Source organism: Malania oleifera, chromosome 11 (assembly GCF_029873635.1).
Source record: "Malania oleifera isolate guangnan ecotype guangnan chromosome 11, ASM2987363v1, whole genome shotgun sequence".
Taxonomy (NCBI): domain Eukaryota; kingdom Viridiplantae; phylum Streptophyta; class Magnoliopsida; order Santalales; family Ximeniaceae; genus Malania; species Malania oleifera.
The window spans coordinates 43,134,398-43,151,157 of record NC_080427.1 but is presented as its reverse complement, the minus strand read 5'-3'; the positions used below and the strand labels follow the sequence as shown (position 1 = coordinate 43,151,157).

Here is a 16,760-nt window from a genome sequence, read left to right as displayed (position 1 = left end):
ATGTTCATGACAATGCAAGCCCGAGCACTGCTTTTGAATTTCTTACTACTATCCTGATAATTGAAGTTCATTTCCCATTACGTAATAATAAAGTCTAGAGAAAAATTATATGTTTGGGGAAATGGGTGCACAACATTGGGTTCTTGATAACGTTGAGAAATTGGATAAGGATCATGAATATGGGTACGATCATTAGTGGTTGGTTCTATGAATGGAAAGGGATGATGGAATTGCTTTGCAAGCTTCACTAGTGCAACAATTACAAACATTGTTGGCCAACTCTGTGCACAATAATTTTGATGAGCTCTACAACGTATTTCGGCATTTGCATTGTAAGAATAATAGAGTATTGTTAGGGATGCTCCACTACATCTAGTTGTTGTCAAGCATACTCTATAACAAGAGCATACCTATCCCCTATCCATCTCATATATGTTTTGCAAGTCCAACAATGGGGATGGTGAGGAATGAAATATTAAGCACTCATTTAATTCAATCACAATCATATTGTTGAGCCAACTCTTTCCTATTGAGTATAAATTATCCTTCTCCAATTGTTGAACATACATTTGACAAAATTGGTACTAAATAAAAATTTTAATTAACTTGTTAATACAAAAAACAAATACTATGAAAATAAATATTATTGAATCGAAAAAATCCAATTCAATGAACCCGCAATACTCATACTTGAATGGTAAGAGAGGGTATACTTGTATTCGAAGGAAACATAATTTAGCATAGATGAGGTGGTGAGAGTCGTGAGACCACATTTCACCTAAAATCTCTTTTACTATATTTTTAATAAAGCTAGTTAATCTACTCCAAAGGGTATTCGTATCTATCACATCCTCTATAGTCCAATCTCCATCTTTGATCATTTTATCTTTAAATTTTATTATATTTTCTCCTTTTAGGTTCCACCACCTAGTTCTCTTACACTAGTTTATTTTATCTTTTTTCTTCCATTTTACATATATCTAACACTAAGACTCTATGTTGTGTGGTTAGACTTTCACCTGGAATAACTTTACAATTCTTATATGATAAACGATCTACCCTCCTAGTTAAAAAATATCTATTTGGCTTCTATTTTGTCTACTTTTAAAGGTTATTAAGTATTCTTCTCTCTTCTTAAAGCAAGTATTCATTATACTAAAATCATATGGCATACCGAAGTCTAAAATCATCTCCTCAAGATCATTTTTGTCTCCATATCCATATCCTCTATATATCCTCTCACAATTTTTATTATTCCTTCCAACGTGTCCATTCAGATCTCCTATAAATATTTTCTCAGTCTCAGGTATGTCTTGTATAATACTATCATATCTTCCCAAAATTGTCTCTTAAGATTTTCTGCCACGCCAACTTGAAGAGCATAAACACTAATGATATTTATTATCTCTTGTCCTAATACCATCTTGATTTTTATAATTCTATCCCCTACTCTATTTACATCAACAACACTATCTTTTAAGTTTTTGTCTATAATAATTTCTACTCCATTCTTATGTTTTTCTTTTCCAGTGCATCAAAGTTTAAATCCTGATTTATCAATTTCTCTAACTCTCTCCCCAACCCACTTAGTTTTTTGAAGGCAAATTATATTAATTCTTCTTTTGATCACTGTGTCCACAATTTCCATATTTTTACCCGCAAGGGTCCCTATATTCCAAGTTACTAATCTAATCCTAGTTTCCTGAACTAACGTCTTTACCTGCCCACGTCCAGAATGATGCAGGAATTCTCGCATATTTGACACCGTACCTAAGCGCCAACACGGCGCGTCCCTTTGGGGCGACGACCTAGCCCACCCTCACCCACTTTTCACTATACCCGGGTGGTACAAGTGCAACGCGTCTAGACCCTCACTTGAATCTGTCATGTGTAGAGTGAAGGACAATCATTAGCATGGGGAAGGGACAGTACTAGCCGGTACTAAAAAGACACTTGCATCACACACAACAAATTCAGCAGGCATTTTTCTTCTGGCAGGATCTACCCCTACTAAACCAATGATGCATGCCCTCTGAGCAGTTAATCAATATAAATATTACTAAAATTTCAGTTAATAAACTTATTAAAATGAAATTCTAGTTAATTCTCCTAAAATTAACATCCTGCTTAAAATAAGAAAGACCACATGCTTCCATTGGAACAATATAAATATAACATCAGATTAACATCACTGTACAAGCATTTTTTTTATCAATAAATGAGGGAAAATAGGAAACTACAGGCTTACATTGGTTTTAAACTGATAAACTTTGGGAGGCGTTTTCAGTGAGACTGCACCCTTGACAAGGAAAATATTATTATCATGCGCAAAGTGACTGATTTTGACATCATGGCTCCTAAGATTGTCTTTGTAGATATTGGTTCCATTCTTGGGGTGTTCCCTTTCTCATTCTCAGCAACTTTATAGCTGCAGTTGTTAAAGGAATGGCCAATATGTCATAGTCTTTAGGCGCCTGCAGCAATCACAAATGGTAGTTCTGTTAATGGTAACTCCCATCTTTAACAAATATTGTTTCTCAAAAGAACTCACTTGACTAACTCAAGTGTTTAGTAATAGGACTGGAAAAGGTCGCACAATTACAATATGGCTTAGGAGACCATGTCAAAAATTTGCCCCTATACATGTGTGTATATATTGTTAATAAAGAAGCCATGTCTTTGCCAATGAGCAGCCAGCAAAGGATAAATATAGCCCATGTCATCATAATTTTAAAACAATTTGTAGTTGAAGAACCCAAAATTTAGAATTATAATTATAATCATCCCAATAATTTATGACAATTGGACACCCTCAATTGCAATGACCATGTCCCAATCCAAAAGTGTTAAGCCATAAACTATTCACCTATAAACTCACAACTGAGCTAAAAACCTCAGCACCAAGTTAAACGCTTCAACCTTACTCATGAACCCATTATTATTCCCATTCTCATTAACATGGAGCAAGTTTCAGGCAATGGTAGATCAATAGTTCTAGATCTACAGACCATAAGTGGCAAGAACTATTCTTCCCTTGTGCAACTCTAATTTCCTGCCAAAGCCATCCCACCTCCTCTTTCATAATGATGTATCAAGCAAGGCTACTGTTAGCATGCTCCCCTAGAGGCTTGCCATGGGCCACTTCTTGTTTGCAGGTCTGCTTGTCCAGTGGGATCCCTTGGGCAGCCACCTAGCAATCACATTGCCAGCATACACTTGATGCCTCTCCACTTCCAAGTTTTCACAGTCCCACCAGCATTTGCTAGCTCGCCGTTTGATATGCAATTTACTAGTGAGCATTCGAACCTAATATCAATTCTATTGACATTGTCCCAATCCAAATGTGTTGACTAGCTTGTAAACAGCTTGCTTATTAGAACACTGGACATGCTTATTCAACCTTATTCACTTATAAATAAACCCGTTATTTTTTCCCATTTTCATGTAATATGGGAAACTTTTTCAAGCATCAATCCGACGACATTGAGTTTGGCTGTGAACTATTCCTCCACTACACAACTCTGGTTTCCTTTCGATGCAATCCACTAATTTTCTTCTTCCCAGATCAAGCTATTATTCCATTGTCCAACTCTGATTTACTCTCAATGCAAACCCACTAGTTTCTCTCTTCCCTCTTCAGCTACTTCCCAAACCAAGGTATTATTCACCAAAACATCCAAAGGCCTGGCATGGGCTGCCTCTAGTCTTGTGCAATCTCGTGTGCAGAACCCAACTCACTCCACAGGCATACATCTGCACTTCTCTGGCTTCAAGGTCCCACAGAAATTATCCTCAGATTCTTTATTAACTAGTTAACTAATGCTTGATTACCTCACACTTTTATAGATTGCACTCCTCCCCTTTTAAAATTCTAGATCAACCCTGATTGGAAGCTCAAACTTCTTTATTTTATGTTCTTACCTAGGGGCAAGTGCATTGCCCATAGTTATTGCAGCCAGTAGCCAAACTCGCATGTCATTTTTTTTCATAACATGATTTCCAAGAAAATAAACAAATTTTAATTGCTTTATTCTCTCACAAGGAAGCCATGATTTTAGGAATGGGAAGATACCTTCGGAATTTTAGTTAGCTTCATATTTGCTTCCTCTAAAGTTTTTTGACCTTTTCTTGAGTTGCATTTCTCACAAGCAGTTACCTGTTACAAGGAAGAACCATGTTCAGTAGGGAATGGGTATGCAAAACACAAATAAATCCTTCAACCTTCTCACCAAAAAATGAAAAAATCCTTTGTCCATGTGGGTGTCAAATACCCACATAACGATTACAATTAATGAAATACATGTATGTACAAAGAAGGGTCCAAACAGATACAAGACCTAAATTATTTGTTATTAGACCAAATCCTCAACCAGAAAACTCAATCATATTAATGGAGTTATCAAAACAGCTCTAACAGTAAGTTTTGGCAATATGCACAGGACAAAAGAAAGCAAATAGGACTAGGTACAAGAGAAATGACAAAGAATATAGCAGTCAATCTCCAGGTCACGCAAAGTTAATCTTCAAATATTTGCAATTATCTACAAAGCATACAACGCACTTACTGTTATAGTTTAATGATAATACAGTAGGGTTGATCCAGACAAGATCCACTAAACACCAGCTGTTTTCTCAATTGAACCTTATCAAAACCCAACCCCAACCCTCCTCTCCCAGTGGCCCCTCTGCTCCCCCACCCTACTCTTTCTTATTTACTTTTCCAATTTATAGAAACTACACAACATAAGAAAACCACCAACTACCCTTTACATATTTCCCTGGCCCATATTCAACTACTTTCTACCATGGTTTTTAAGATCACAATCCAGACCATATAATCCTGATCCTACCTAAAATTGCAATTTGGTGGGATCATAGTAGGATTGTAGGATTGTTGTAGAATTATAATCCTAAAGTTCTTTCATACTTTTAAAACCTTTACTAAAATGCTTCTCACATAGGCTGAGCTTTTGTCCTGTATAACCTATACATGAAATGGACAACTAAGAAAGTGATTTGGTTTATTTTATATTGACAAAACTATTGACTCAAAAAATTACTTTTTGGTTCATTGGTGATTATTAGGTGGCACAAACTTTAAACGTTAAGAATGAAGATAGGTAAATAACACATTGATGCATTTAACAATAATAATGATAATGATAATGATAGTGATGATTTTAATGTTGGCCTTGACTTGGATGCTGACATTTAAGGTAGAAGTTAGCTTGATAGTTTAGTTTTTGTTTGTTAAAAATTTTTTTGAAAAGGAAAAATGGATATTCATGTTTTAAGGTTGTCTGTTGACAGATTTGTGTTAAAAATTATATTCTTGCTTTTTTGTGGTAAAAGAAGAATTTCATTAATAGAATAATACAGCCAGGAGAATAAGACATCTCCTCAACGTGGCATGGAAAATCCAGAATTAAAAAAAAACACAAAGAAACAACCTGAAAACTAAAAAACAAGAGAGAGAGAGAGAGAGAGAGAGAGAGAGAAACCAACACGAACTAACACTCCAACATATAACACCAATTGTGATGAATATCAAAGAAGCTCACCCGTTTAAAATTCCCCTGCCCCACACACCAAAGAGAACCCAAATAATGTTTCTTTTCCCAAACCAGCAAATGAAATGACTTCTTCCCTTGAAAATACACGCATTACACTCCATCCACAGCCCCAAAAAGACTGCCAAAAAAAACCCATTTCCAGAGCGCTGCCCTTTCCTTTTCCTGCCAAAACTAGCAAAAGGAACAGCTCACCCAACTTTCACCTAAAATACCAAATCGCTTATTCCATACACCCCAAACATAATCACAGTTAATGAATAAATGCAATGCAGATTCTGAACAACTATAACAGAAAAACACAGATGTCTGGAGATATAGCCTTCAAAGGTCTCCTAACCTGCAGCAAGTTATTGGTATTAATTCTATCAAGTGCAACCAACCGATAAAAGCCTTAATTTTAAAGGGGGCATTGGCCTTTCAAATGGAACTATAGAGAGGAAAAATGTAAATTAGATCTATTCAGAAAATCACAAAAAGATTTGCAAGAGAAAACCCCCGAAGAATCCAAAGACCAAGACTATCTATCCTCCTTTAAAGAAGAATAGTTATTCAACAAAACTAGCAGAGAGGATAGCTCTACCGTCTCCCTTTCATTTAACGATCTGCAAAAGTGGAAATCCCAAGAAGGCAATGGACAACCTAGATCAACAATAAAAGAAGAAATGGAATCATCCAGTCCTGAGCTCAAGCAAAAAAATGTGGAAAAGAGGTGGACAAAAATGCATTCCCCATCCAAGGATCTTTCCAAAAACGGATATTACTACCTGTACCCACCAGGATTTTGACATGGAGAATGAAGAGGGGATAACTCTAAGAGATAGCTTTCCACGGACTTTTTGAAGAACATCTAAATCTCAAATTAGTACCCCACCCATTCTCGTTTAATCCATATTTTTAATAACAAAATGTCACAGGAAAGAACTCTCTGGCAGAAACCACCAAAAGCTATTTAGCAAAAAGAGTTGTAATTTTAGACACCAAATTTCCTATACCCAAACCATCCTCCTGTTTAAACCTACCCACCACTTCCCAACTAACCAAATAATCCCTAAAACCCCCTACCCTGACCCTAAGAAGTCCCTTATTATCTTCTCTATCTTACTAGCAACCCCCACTAGAATCTTGAAAATTGAAAGAAAATATAAAAAGTATACCAGAAAGGTAGGCCTAGATAAGCATATTCTACCACCAAGAGAGAAAAGAGCACCTTTTCACCCATCCAATCTTTTAGAAACCCTTTCCATAACAGGATCCCAAAATCTAACAGATCTACAGCTACCCACTGAAGGAATCCCAAGATAGGACAGCAGCCAATTCAAAACACTACAACCCACCTCTGCAGGTAACTCCCTAACACTCTCGACAAGCAAATTGATAGTCTCAATACCACTCTTTCCCATAATAATCTCAAGTCCAAAGACCTTCTCGAAAATGTGAAAGAGACCCAAAATATTCATAAAGGAGGGTCTATGATCCTCTAAAAAGAAGATATTATCATCGGCAAACTGAAGGTGCAACAACCAGACCCCCTCTCGCCCCATGTCCATACCTTTCACTAAACCTCTAACCACAGCCCTATCCACCATCCTACTCAAAATATCAGCCACTAAAAACAAATAAGAACAACTTGTCTAATTCCTCTTGTAACCTTAAACTCAGATTTAGACATGCAATTCACACAAACTGAATAGCTCACAATATGGAAACAGCCTCTAATCAAATGTTGCCATTGCTCACCAAACCCTTTCCTCACAAAAATCTTATCCAGGAACTTCCAATTCACTCTATTATAAGCTTTCTCAAAATCCAATTTAAAGATGATTCCCTTCTTCTTCCTTCTCCAAATATCCTCAACAACCTCATGGGCAACCAAAATTGCATCCACAATTTGCCTACCACCCCCCCCCCCCCCCAAAATGCACTCTAAGCCTTCTCAATAGTCCTATCAAGCACTGCATTAAACCTACTAGTTAAAAATTTAGAGATGATTTTATAAACACTGGAAACTAAGGTAATAGGTCTATAATCCAATATCTTGATGGATTTATTCTTCTTCAGCACTAGAGTTATTGAAACTGGAATTGACACTTTTTCTTATAATCCCATTCCCATAAAATTCATTAAAAACCTTAAGCAAATCAGCCTTAACCACCTCCCAACAATCTTGAAAGAAAGTCAAATTAAAACCGTCAGATCCTTAAACTTTATCCCTCTCCATCCAAAAACCGTGGCCCTCACTTCCTCTTCCTCAAAAGGTCTCTCCGACCAAACCACCTTCTCACCATTGGTCTACTATCATCCTCCTCAGAGTACAAATTAGAATAAAACCCAGTGATTTCAGAAGCAATTTGACTCTGATTGGAGATAATCCTATCCACTTCCAATTCCCTAATTAAATTATTACTCATTTTTCCATTAGCTATTGCTGCTATTCTATGAAAAAAATATAGAATCACAATCACCATCTCGGATCCATTTAAACTTCTTCTGCCTCCAACTTCTCAACCTTAAATTTCCGAACACCTCCCTATTCTAATCTTTCAACTTCTCTTTGAACCCATACAATTTTTTCATGAATCTAAAACCTTCGCGAGCCCTCCCCCACATCCTCATTCCAAGAGTTCTTGACTACGGGCTGAAAAGGATCATGATCAAACCATATGTTTTCAAACTTGAAAGGCGTAGGACCACAAGCAACTTTCCTCAATTCCAACATGATGAGAAAGTGGTTAGAATTGGGCCTCAGTAAAATAGATTAAGAGAGATTAGGGAACTCATCCACCCACTCCATACAAAAAGGGAATCAATCAAGCTTGCCACCGCTCCAGCACCTCTCACTGAGCACATAAAATTAGCATTATCAAGGGGAAGATCTCTCAAACCACACTCCCTAGTAAAAGATTCAAAACTTAGCATAGTAGCAGTAACTCTCTCACCCCCTTTCTACTCTCGGGGAACTGCACAACATTAAAATCACATCCCAAAATCCAATCAGTTTAATAAGTGATTATTTCATTTTCTTTGCAAAGAGGTTTTATTAAGGAATGCAACAGTTTGAACACTTCATCTTTTCTTCTTTTTGTGATATGAGGCCCCTACCAAAGATACATGTAATTCTTTGAGTCTTCAACACTTGATCGTCGATTTTGTAGGTTTCATGTTTTAAAAGGCAAAGGCTTAAGGAGAGACATTTTAACCCTTAAAAGGCAAGGCATAGGCCTTGAGGTGGTGCAGTGTAAGCCGCATGATAATTTTATTTGATAGATAAAAATAGGTAAATAAATTACAAGTATTTTAAAAGTAAAGAAAAATAGAAAAAATTAATAAAATAAAAAAAATAAATGTAAAAAAAATTTAAATATAATTTGCAAACTACTTGTTGGCCAATCAAAAAATGCTAACTTGAATTCATTACATAAATTGTGACAAGAGATAGTTTTAACATTACAAAATTCAAATTATTTTTAAGATCTAAAACACAACAACCAATTATTTAGGAAAGGTTGGGGGTTCAAGAGTTTTAGAAATCAACTCATATTGTGACATTCCCTTTATAAAAACATGGAACTAAAATTTTCTAGCCAAATCTAACTTGAGAATCACATCCAAACTCCGTAAGCTTCACTTAAAAAGGCGCAAAGGGCATGCCTTTGTACAAATGCATAAGCCTCAATGTGTAATGTGTTAGCCTTTTCGGGATTTGGTACTTTGGATTGAGCCTCAAATTGTTTTATGCATGTCTTGGCTTGAAGCCAGCCTTGATTAGCCTTTTAAAACATTTGTAGACAATCTGATCCAACAAACCATCTTAGCAATCCTACGGAGGATCCCGATTTTAATAACCCAAATCCAAAATATTCTCAAATAGCACCCAAACTAAAGCCATGTTTTCCAGAACAATTATAAATAGTAGAAGCTTGTTCAATTGTAGAAAACAGTTTTCATTTTCTACTTCCAAATTCTTCACAGAATTTCAAAAATGCCACCTAGTTTCCCAACATTTGTGTTTTCTTAGTTTTCTTAGTTCTAAATATAAATATTGGAAAATGAGGGAAAAAAAATGTAGCATTTTTTGCAATTCTTTCAAAAATGAAAGTTGTTCCACAAAGCTAGTTAGCATGCATAATTGCAATATGTACAAAAATCAATTCAGCAAAGCAAGCAAAACCAACAAAAACCATAATTGGACCATCGAAAAACTTAAATGGTGTCTTTCTCAAATACAAGAATTAGTATATCCTTATTGATCATCTTACCAAATTTTCCCATATCCAATTTCCACCTCGTGCAATTGGCAAAAGATGATCAATAGTCAAGTTGTGACTCGAAGAACAATACCTATCGCCAGAGGAAAGAAAGTATTACTAAACAATCTCTAAATGCAAATTACTACAATTACAAGTGGTAGTACAATACCATTTCTGTAGCTAATTTTTTTTCCCATTGTAAATGAAAATTTCACCTGAAGTGGGGTCGAGAAAATGAAGGAATAACAATTAGGAAAAAATCTCCATGCAAGGAGGATAACTAAAACATTTTTCTTCCATGAGATTCCTTGCATAATATTCTTTTTTGCAGGCTAAAATTTCCATAGCAACAGAGTAGTAAGCACAAGAAATATATCTTTGTTTGGCACATGTTTGAATAGAAAAACAAGCATATTCCAATGAGACATTAAAACTCCAAATCCTAAGTTTTTTTTATTCAAGTTCTTTTGATCAAAAGGATGTCATCCTCTATTCTTAGTGGTCAAAAATTACCTAGTCCATTCTCTTCCCTAATCCACCTTTACTCTCTCTCCCTCCCTGTATATTTGGGTGTATGTCCTTTGTTTGTCAACTAACTCCTAGGGTGGATAAGTTGGATCCTCGTGCTATGAAATGTGTCTTTCTAGGCTACTTATATACTCAAAAGGGATATCGTTGTTATAGTCCTAAGCTACATCACTTCTTTGTTTCTACCAATGTTACCTTCATTGAGTATATACCTTACTACACACCTAGTCCATGAGTGCTTCTAAGCTCAATGAGTCTCTTCCTTTGCCTAATCTTCCAGATTCTACTTTGTTTTCCTTGCCCAAGCAAGTTAACCAATCATACGGGTCTCCATGTAGTTTGAGTCCTTCTCATCGTCTTAATCATCCTAATTTGCCGGTGTATTCATGACGGCAGCTCCAAGGAAGAGAGACCCCTCTAGCTTCTACTATGACACCTTCAGTTTCCTCATTTAATGATCATATTCCCTATGATGTTGACCTTCCCATTGTAGTTCAAAAAGGTAAACACACATATACTCAACATCCCATTTCCAACTATGTTTGTTATGATTTCTTATCACCCTCTTATTATTGTTTTTCATTTTACTGCTCTATCATCTACTACCCTTCCTAAATCTGTTTTGGAAACCCTAGCCCACTCTGGGTGGAGGAATGCTATGCTTGAAGAGATGAATACTTTACATGACAATGGCACTTGGGACTTCATCTTCCTCCTAACAAGTCTATGGTTGGTTGTCCCTAGGTTTACACTGTGAAAGTCAACCTTAATGGTTCTATGACTCGTCTAAAGGCTCTTCTTATTGTTAAGGGATATACTCAAGCGTATGGTTTGAATTATTCTGATACTTTTTCTCGGTTTCCAAACTTACATTACTACGTTTGTTCATCTCTTTGGCTACTACTTGTCACTGGCCTCTACATTAGTTAGATGTCAAGAATGTCTTCTTGCATGGTGACCGTGAGGAAGAGGTTTAGATGGAGCAGTCGCTTGGGTTTGTTGCTCAAGGGGAGTCAAGCTTAGTGTGTCAGCTCAATAAGGCTCTATATGGTTTAAAACAATCTCCCTGAGCACAGTTTGGTCGTTTCAATGTTGTAGTACTTGAGTTTGGTCTTCCATGGTGTGCAATGGATCATTCTGTGTTCTATCGTCATACTTCATCGTGTAGGATCCTTCTTGTTGTTTATGTGGATGAAATTGTTATTAAAGGTGATGATGATAAAGGTATTCAGAATCTCAAGGCTTTTCTATAGACTAAGTTTCAAACCAAAGATTTGGGACCATTGAAATACTTCTTGGGTATAGAAGTATCTCGATCTCGTATGAGAACTATTTTGTCACAGAGGAAGTATGTTCTTGATCTGTTGGATGAAACTGGATTGTTGGGATCTAAACCAGTTGATACACCCATGGATCCTAACAGCAAGTTAGTGCTGAATATGGCAATATGGGTGATTTGCTACCTAATCCTAGACAATATTGAATACTTGTTGGAAAGTTGAATTATCTCACATCCACTCGGTTGGATATATCTTTTGCAACAAGTGTTGAGTCAATTTCTAGGTTAGAATAAGGATCCTACATAGGATAGTTGGGAGTGTCCACAAGATTGGATCGTAGGATTGAATCGTGGATCATAAAATTCTACTTAGTACTTACAATGTAAAATAAATTAAAAATTTATATATTTGGCAATTTATGACAACTCTCAATAAAATAATCCTAAAAACATGGCAGTAAGTTTAAGAAATTAAAACAAAGTTCAGGAATGTAGCTAGCTTGCTAATCAGCACCTAGCAGGTTTTTCCTTCAACAATTTTGAACCTTAAAAAAAAAGAAAATTAAATAGCCTAAATTGCAAAGTGCTCTGCAAAGGGCAGACTGTTGCTAGCTTATTTATTTAATAATTATAATTAAAAAGAAAAGGAAAAAGAATGAAAAGAAGAAGGAAGAAGAAATTGCTAATCCTATTTCAATGAACTAATGTAAATTTCCTAGTTTCCACGGTTTTGTCATCAAACTATAAGACGAAGAAGAAGAAGGATAAAAAGAAGGAAGAGGAACCACTTTTTGTTAGTTGCAAAGAAATCAACAGGAAAAAGAAAACTATATGCTCTTTGCTTTGGGAAAAAAGATATGTCTCTGGCTTGTCAATAATAAGAGGACAAAAAACAAGAAGAAAGTAAGAAAAACTACAAAGATAACGCATAAACTGCTACAAGCTGCAACTTTAAGCTCTCAGCTTGACTGTGCAACTCCTTATTTGTTGAAGCTCTCTGCTGATCTCAAAACTCTCAGCTGACCTCTACTATTGCTGGAAGAAGGAACAGTCCAAGCCTACTGATAAACAATCTAGGATTTGTCTATCAAGAAATCTAAGCTCTCAAAATGCTTTCAATTTTGAAGGAAAAGAGCTTTCGAGAGATGCTCAGCTGCTCTCTTGACTTGCATTGAAAAAATCCTAGAAGCTCGTTATGTCACCCTAATTTGATGCATTTAGCCAATTAGACCAACTTTTGTGCCTATTGCAAAAGTAAAGTGTTTGGGCCAATAAATAAATATTGGGCCTTTTTTGTTAAAATCCTAAATAGGAAAAATCCATATTCCATTGCAAAAGTAGGATTGGTAGGATTCCGAGTAGGATCAAGATCCTACTAAGATCCTACTTTATCTACTTGGAATCCTACTTTATTAAGATTTTACTTAAGATCCGGATTGAGTAGGCAAGTATGGATCATAGGATCGAAAAATCGCACAATGCGGATTGAGATTTTGATAACCCATAATGCGGATTGAGATTTTGATAACCCATAGGACAAGTCAATGGGATGCAGTAATTCGGGTTTTGAGATATCTCAAAAGTGCACCTAGGAGATGTCTTTTATATCGTGATCAGAGTCACACTTATATCCATGGATATACAAGTGCAGATTGGGTTGGGTTGCCTTCCAACTGGAGGTCCACAACCAGGTTGATTTGTCATAATTTGGTTTCTTGGAAGAGTAAGAAAACAAATGTGGTGACCAAGTCAAGTGCTAAATAAAAATGTAGAGCTATGGCTCCCTTTACTTGTGAACTTGTCTAGTTGAAGAACAAGTTGGAAGAATTGGGTTTTTCACATTCTCAGCCTATGAAGTTGATGTGTGATAATCAAGTTGCTCTTCATATTGCTCCCAACACAGTCTTCCATGAGCGGATGAAGCACATTGAAGTTGATTGCCACTTTGTTCGAGAGAAAATTGTGCGAAAGCTCATTACTACCGCTTATGTGAAGTTTAATATGCAGCTTGCTTATTTGTTTACCAAAGCATTGTGGGGTGCTCAAGTTAAATTCATTTGTAACAAGCTAGGAACATATGACATTTATGCTCCAGCTTGAGGGGGAGTGTTAGAGGTTATTTATGTCTTTTACTATTATTATTAAGTGCATTAGTATGTTAATTAGTGAGAGTTAGTAAGGGTATTATTGCCATTAGAATGTATTCAATTTGTATTATAAATAAAGGGAGAGAGCTATATTCAAGTTAGGTCATTCATTTTAATAAAAAATCTCAACATGCCCAAAACCGAAAACCGACCTGAAATTATCAATTATTTACTTTACAAACCGAAACAGCACCGAAAACCAACGGGTTAAAAAAACTGAGAACCAATAACAATCGGTTTGGTTATATATTGGTTTTTTAATACTATAAAATTTTTAATTTAATAAAAGCCAAGTAAGAGGGCATAATTCAAAATTTTTATTAAGGCCCAATGGAGAACAGTGCATATTATGAAGAAGGCCCAACACAGAAGCCCTTCAATCAAAGCCCAATTCAAGACTTTAATAAGAGCCAACCACAAAAAATGCAGCCTGGGCCCAGCCACTAAAGGCTATGTTCACACAGCAAGGCTTGGGAGGTTGGATGTATATATAACAGGTGGAAACTGGAAAGGCTGTCCCTTCTTCCCTCAGCCGATGTGAGACAACTGTTTCAAAGCAAGCCTTATGTTTCCCTTCTTCCCAACACTCAAATTTCAAAGCAAGCCTTCAGTTTCACTCTTTGCATGTCCCACATCAGAAAGGAGTAAACTCAAGAACCCTCCTCTTCTGTATAAAACACTTCCCTCCCCTCCCTTTCTCTTCCTCTATATTTTCCACCCGTCTCAACAATCAATTCTCTTAGACTAATAGATATAATAATAATTATTGTAAAATAATATTTGAAATATTAATAACAATACACTAAAAATGTAGAAAATTATAAATAAATATATAATAGATTTTCAATTTTTTTGGTTCGGTTTAACTGTCAAACCTAAACCAAAACTGAAGATCAATTTTTTATAAAACTAAAATCGAAACCGAGAAACCAAACAGAAATGTTAAATGATTCAGTTTCGGTGCGGTTTTCGGTTTTTTGGCAATTTTTGTACACCCCTAGTTCCCAGCCTGCTACAAAATTATAAGAGCTTGCGATGAAGAAAACCAATCAAACAAGAACACTTTTCTATCTATCTTGACCGATTAAGACATGGTGACATCTAAGTTTGCAAAAGAAGGAAAGGGTATAGGTTTCAACAAATAAGACGATGGGTATTCTGGGTATGTTGAAATGTGTTCAAGAAAAGGTAAATGTTTCCTGTGTATGAAGTTAAGGGTCAACATAGGGCTTTTGCAAACCCTGGGAAAAGAGTGAGGGTTTACTGCGAGTAGGTACGAGGGCAAAGGGAGATGAGTGGAGAAGACAAAGTTCAGTTTAGAGATCGAAGAGAGAGCTGCCATGGTCGCAAGCTCGGTGGAGGGAGGCCAATGAAGTTGAAGCAGAGAACCATCTAAAAGTAGAGTGCTTAAGATCATCAGTGTTGGATCACCATTCAGGCATCGATCATGCAACATCTGTATGCAAAAGGGAGGTGGACAAAATCAAAGAAGAGGACCATCACAGTCGAGAGTGCATAATCTACTTGTTTGCATTATTATCTCACTGGTGTTTACATGGGCAATGAAGACCAGAAGGAAGCAAAATCTAGTCATATTGGGTAACTTCACTTTCAATTTTTATTTTAAATAAAATTACTGTGCTTGGAGGGCAGTCATCAAAATTATATATTTGTTGATTTTTTTCATAGCCCAAAAGAAGGCAAATTCCATCCACTTTCGGCAACTTTTTCTTTTCTTTTTTCCTTTTAATAAAAACAAATCCCCCACCCTGAATAAATATTAAAAAGACAAAGCTTCAGTGATGGATTGGGGATCATGCTTTGAGGACTGTTAGCAAAATAATATCGCTACAACTCAAGATTTCAGTTGCCTTTCCATCAACAAGTGCTGCAACTATCTTTTCATCAGAGTATGCAGAATCAGCTACCTAAATTATGTTTGCTAATGATTCACTTTGATTAAACAAGCTTAGTCAGTTGAAAGAGTGCGATCCATCAGCAGACTACTTACTGGCACGTGAAATTGTCCCGGTAAAATATATTCTTGCGAGTAAGGGTGTTTCTGATCCTTCTCCTCTTGACAACCTGCAGCAAATGGGGAACCTGGATAACAAAAGAAGATGGCATGTGTTAGTATGAAATACAAGGAAGCATAGAAAGTGATAAGAGGAAATAAAGCTTTAGTAGTATTCCAAGAGGAAGATACAATTGCAGTAAACTATTACTACTTAATTGCATACTCTTAAGACAGCTGGTATGTAGAACAATCCACTTGGAGAGTTTACAGTCTGATCATAATATTCTAGAACATCAGCCTGTATAGAAGGAAGGTCAGAATCATAAAATTATATATGACATAGGACTTTTTTACAAGCATATAAGTAGGGTTGCACCAGGAAAAAGAAAAATATCCTAGATTATCCAATTTTTTAATATATAGAAATTTCCTAGACAGCATACCAGCTACAGAACTAACAGAAAGTGATAACTACAGCAATAATAGTCTCAATGGACTGTCCAAATATCTATAAGAATCAATGAGCCACAGGCGTCAGGCCTGCAACAGTATAACCTTCTCCATGAATTCCAAACAAATAGCACGCCTCCAGCAGACAACATTGACAGGCCTGGCAAAAAACAGTTATAACAGAGTGAGCCTTTTTCAAAATAAAAATGCTTTACCACCCCTCTCCCTGAGGGAAAAAAACTACCACCATCCCCCTTCACAAAGAAAAAGAAAAAGAAAAAGAAAACAAAAAAAAAATCAAAAGATTGTTTATACAAAGTGTATGGCAGATCCATTTTCAAAAATGATAGAGAAAGGGATCCTCATCTCCTTCACTTCAAAATGAACAAGTTAGTCAACGCCATATGCATAGTGGTGGAAAAGAAGAAAAAGAATGAGAATTAACTCAAGCGAATAAACAATGTCAAACACCAGATAAAACATTATAATTCAATTCTTTCTTCCTTTAAAAGTAATGAT

At 36.1% G+C, this 16,760-nt stretch overlaps 1 protein-coding gene across 5 annotated transcripts in view; it reads right to left on the bottom strand.

Annotated features, from left to right (window-relative positions):
- LOC131167884 (uncharacterized) overlaps positions 1 to 16,760 on the bottom strand; it is a 47,329-nt gene that overhangs the window by 18,230 nt on the left and 12,339 nt on the right. For 3 of the 5 annotated variants that reach the window (XR_009140172.1, XR_009140170.1, XR_009140171.1), the window contains exons 2-7: positions 16,347 to 16,401; positions 16,015 to 16,089; positions 15,786 to 15,877; positions 9,830 to 9,911; positions 4,073 to 4,156; positions 2,249 to 2,474 (exon numbers count right to left, since the gene is read on the bottom strand). Coding sequence is in view for 2 of the 5 variants with exons in the window: in XM_058126917.1 (XP_057982900.1) it covers positions 2,358 to 2,474; positions 4,073 to 4,156; positions 9,830 to 9,911; positions 15,786 to 15,877; positions 16,015 to 16,089; positions 16,347 to 16,401 (505 nt within the window). In the remaining 3 variants the exon portion in view is untranslated. Of the gene's footprint in view, positions 1 to 2,127; positions 2,475 to 4,072; positions 4,157 to 9,829; positions 9,912 to 15,785; positions 15,878 to 16,014; positions 16,090 to 16,346; positions 16,402 to 16,760 lie in introns of those variants that run through there. The other 2 variants (XM_058126917.1, XM_058126918.1) reach the window with 2 other exon arrangements.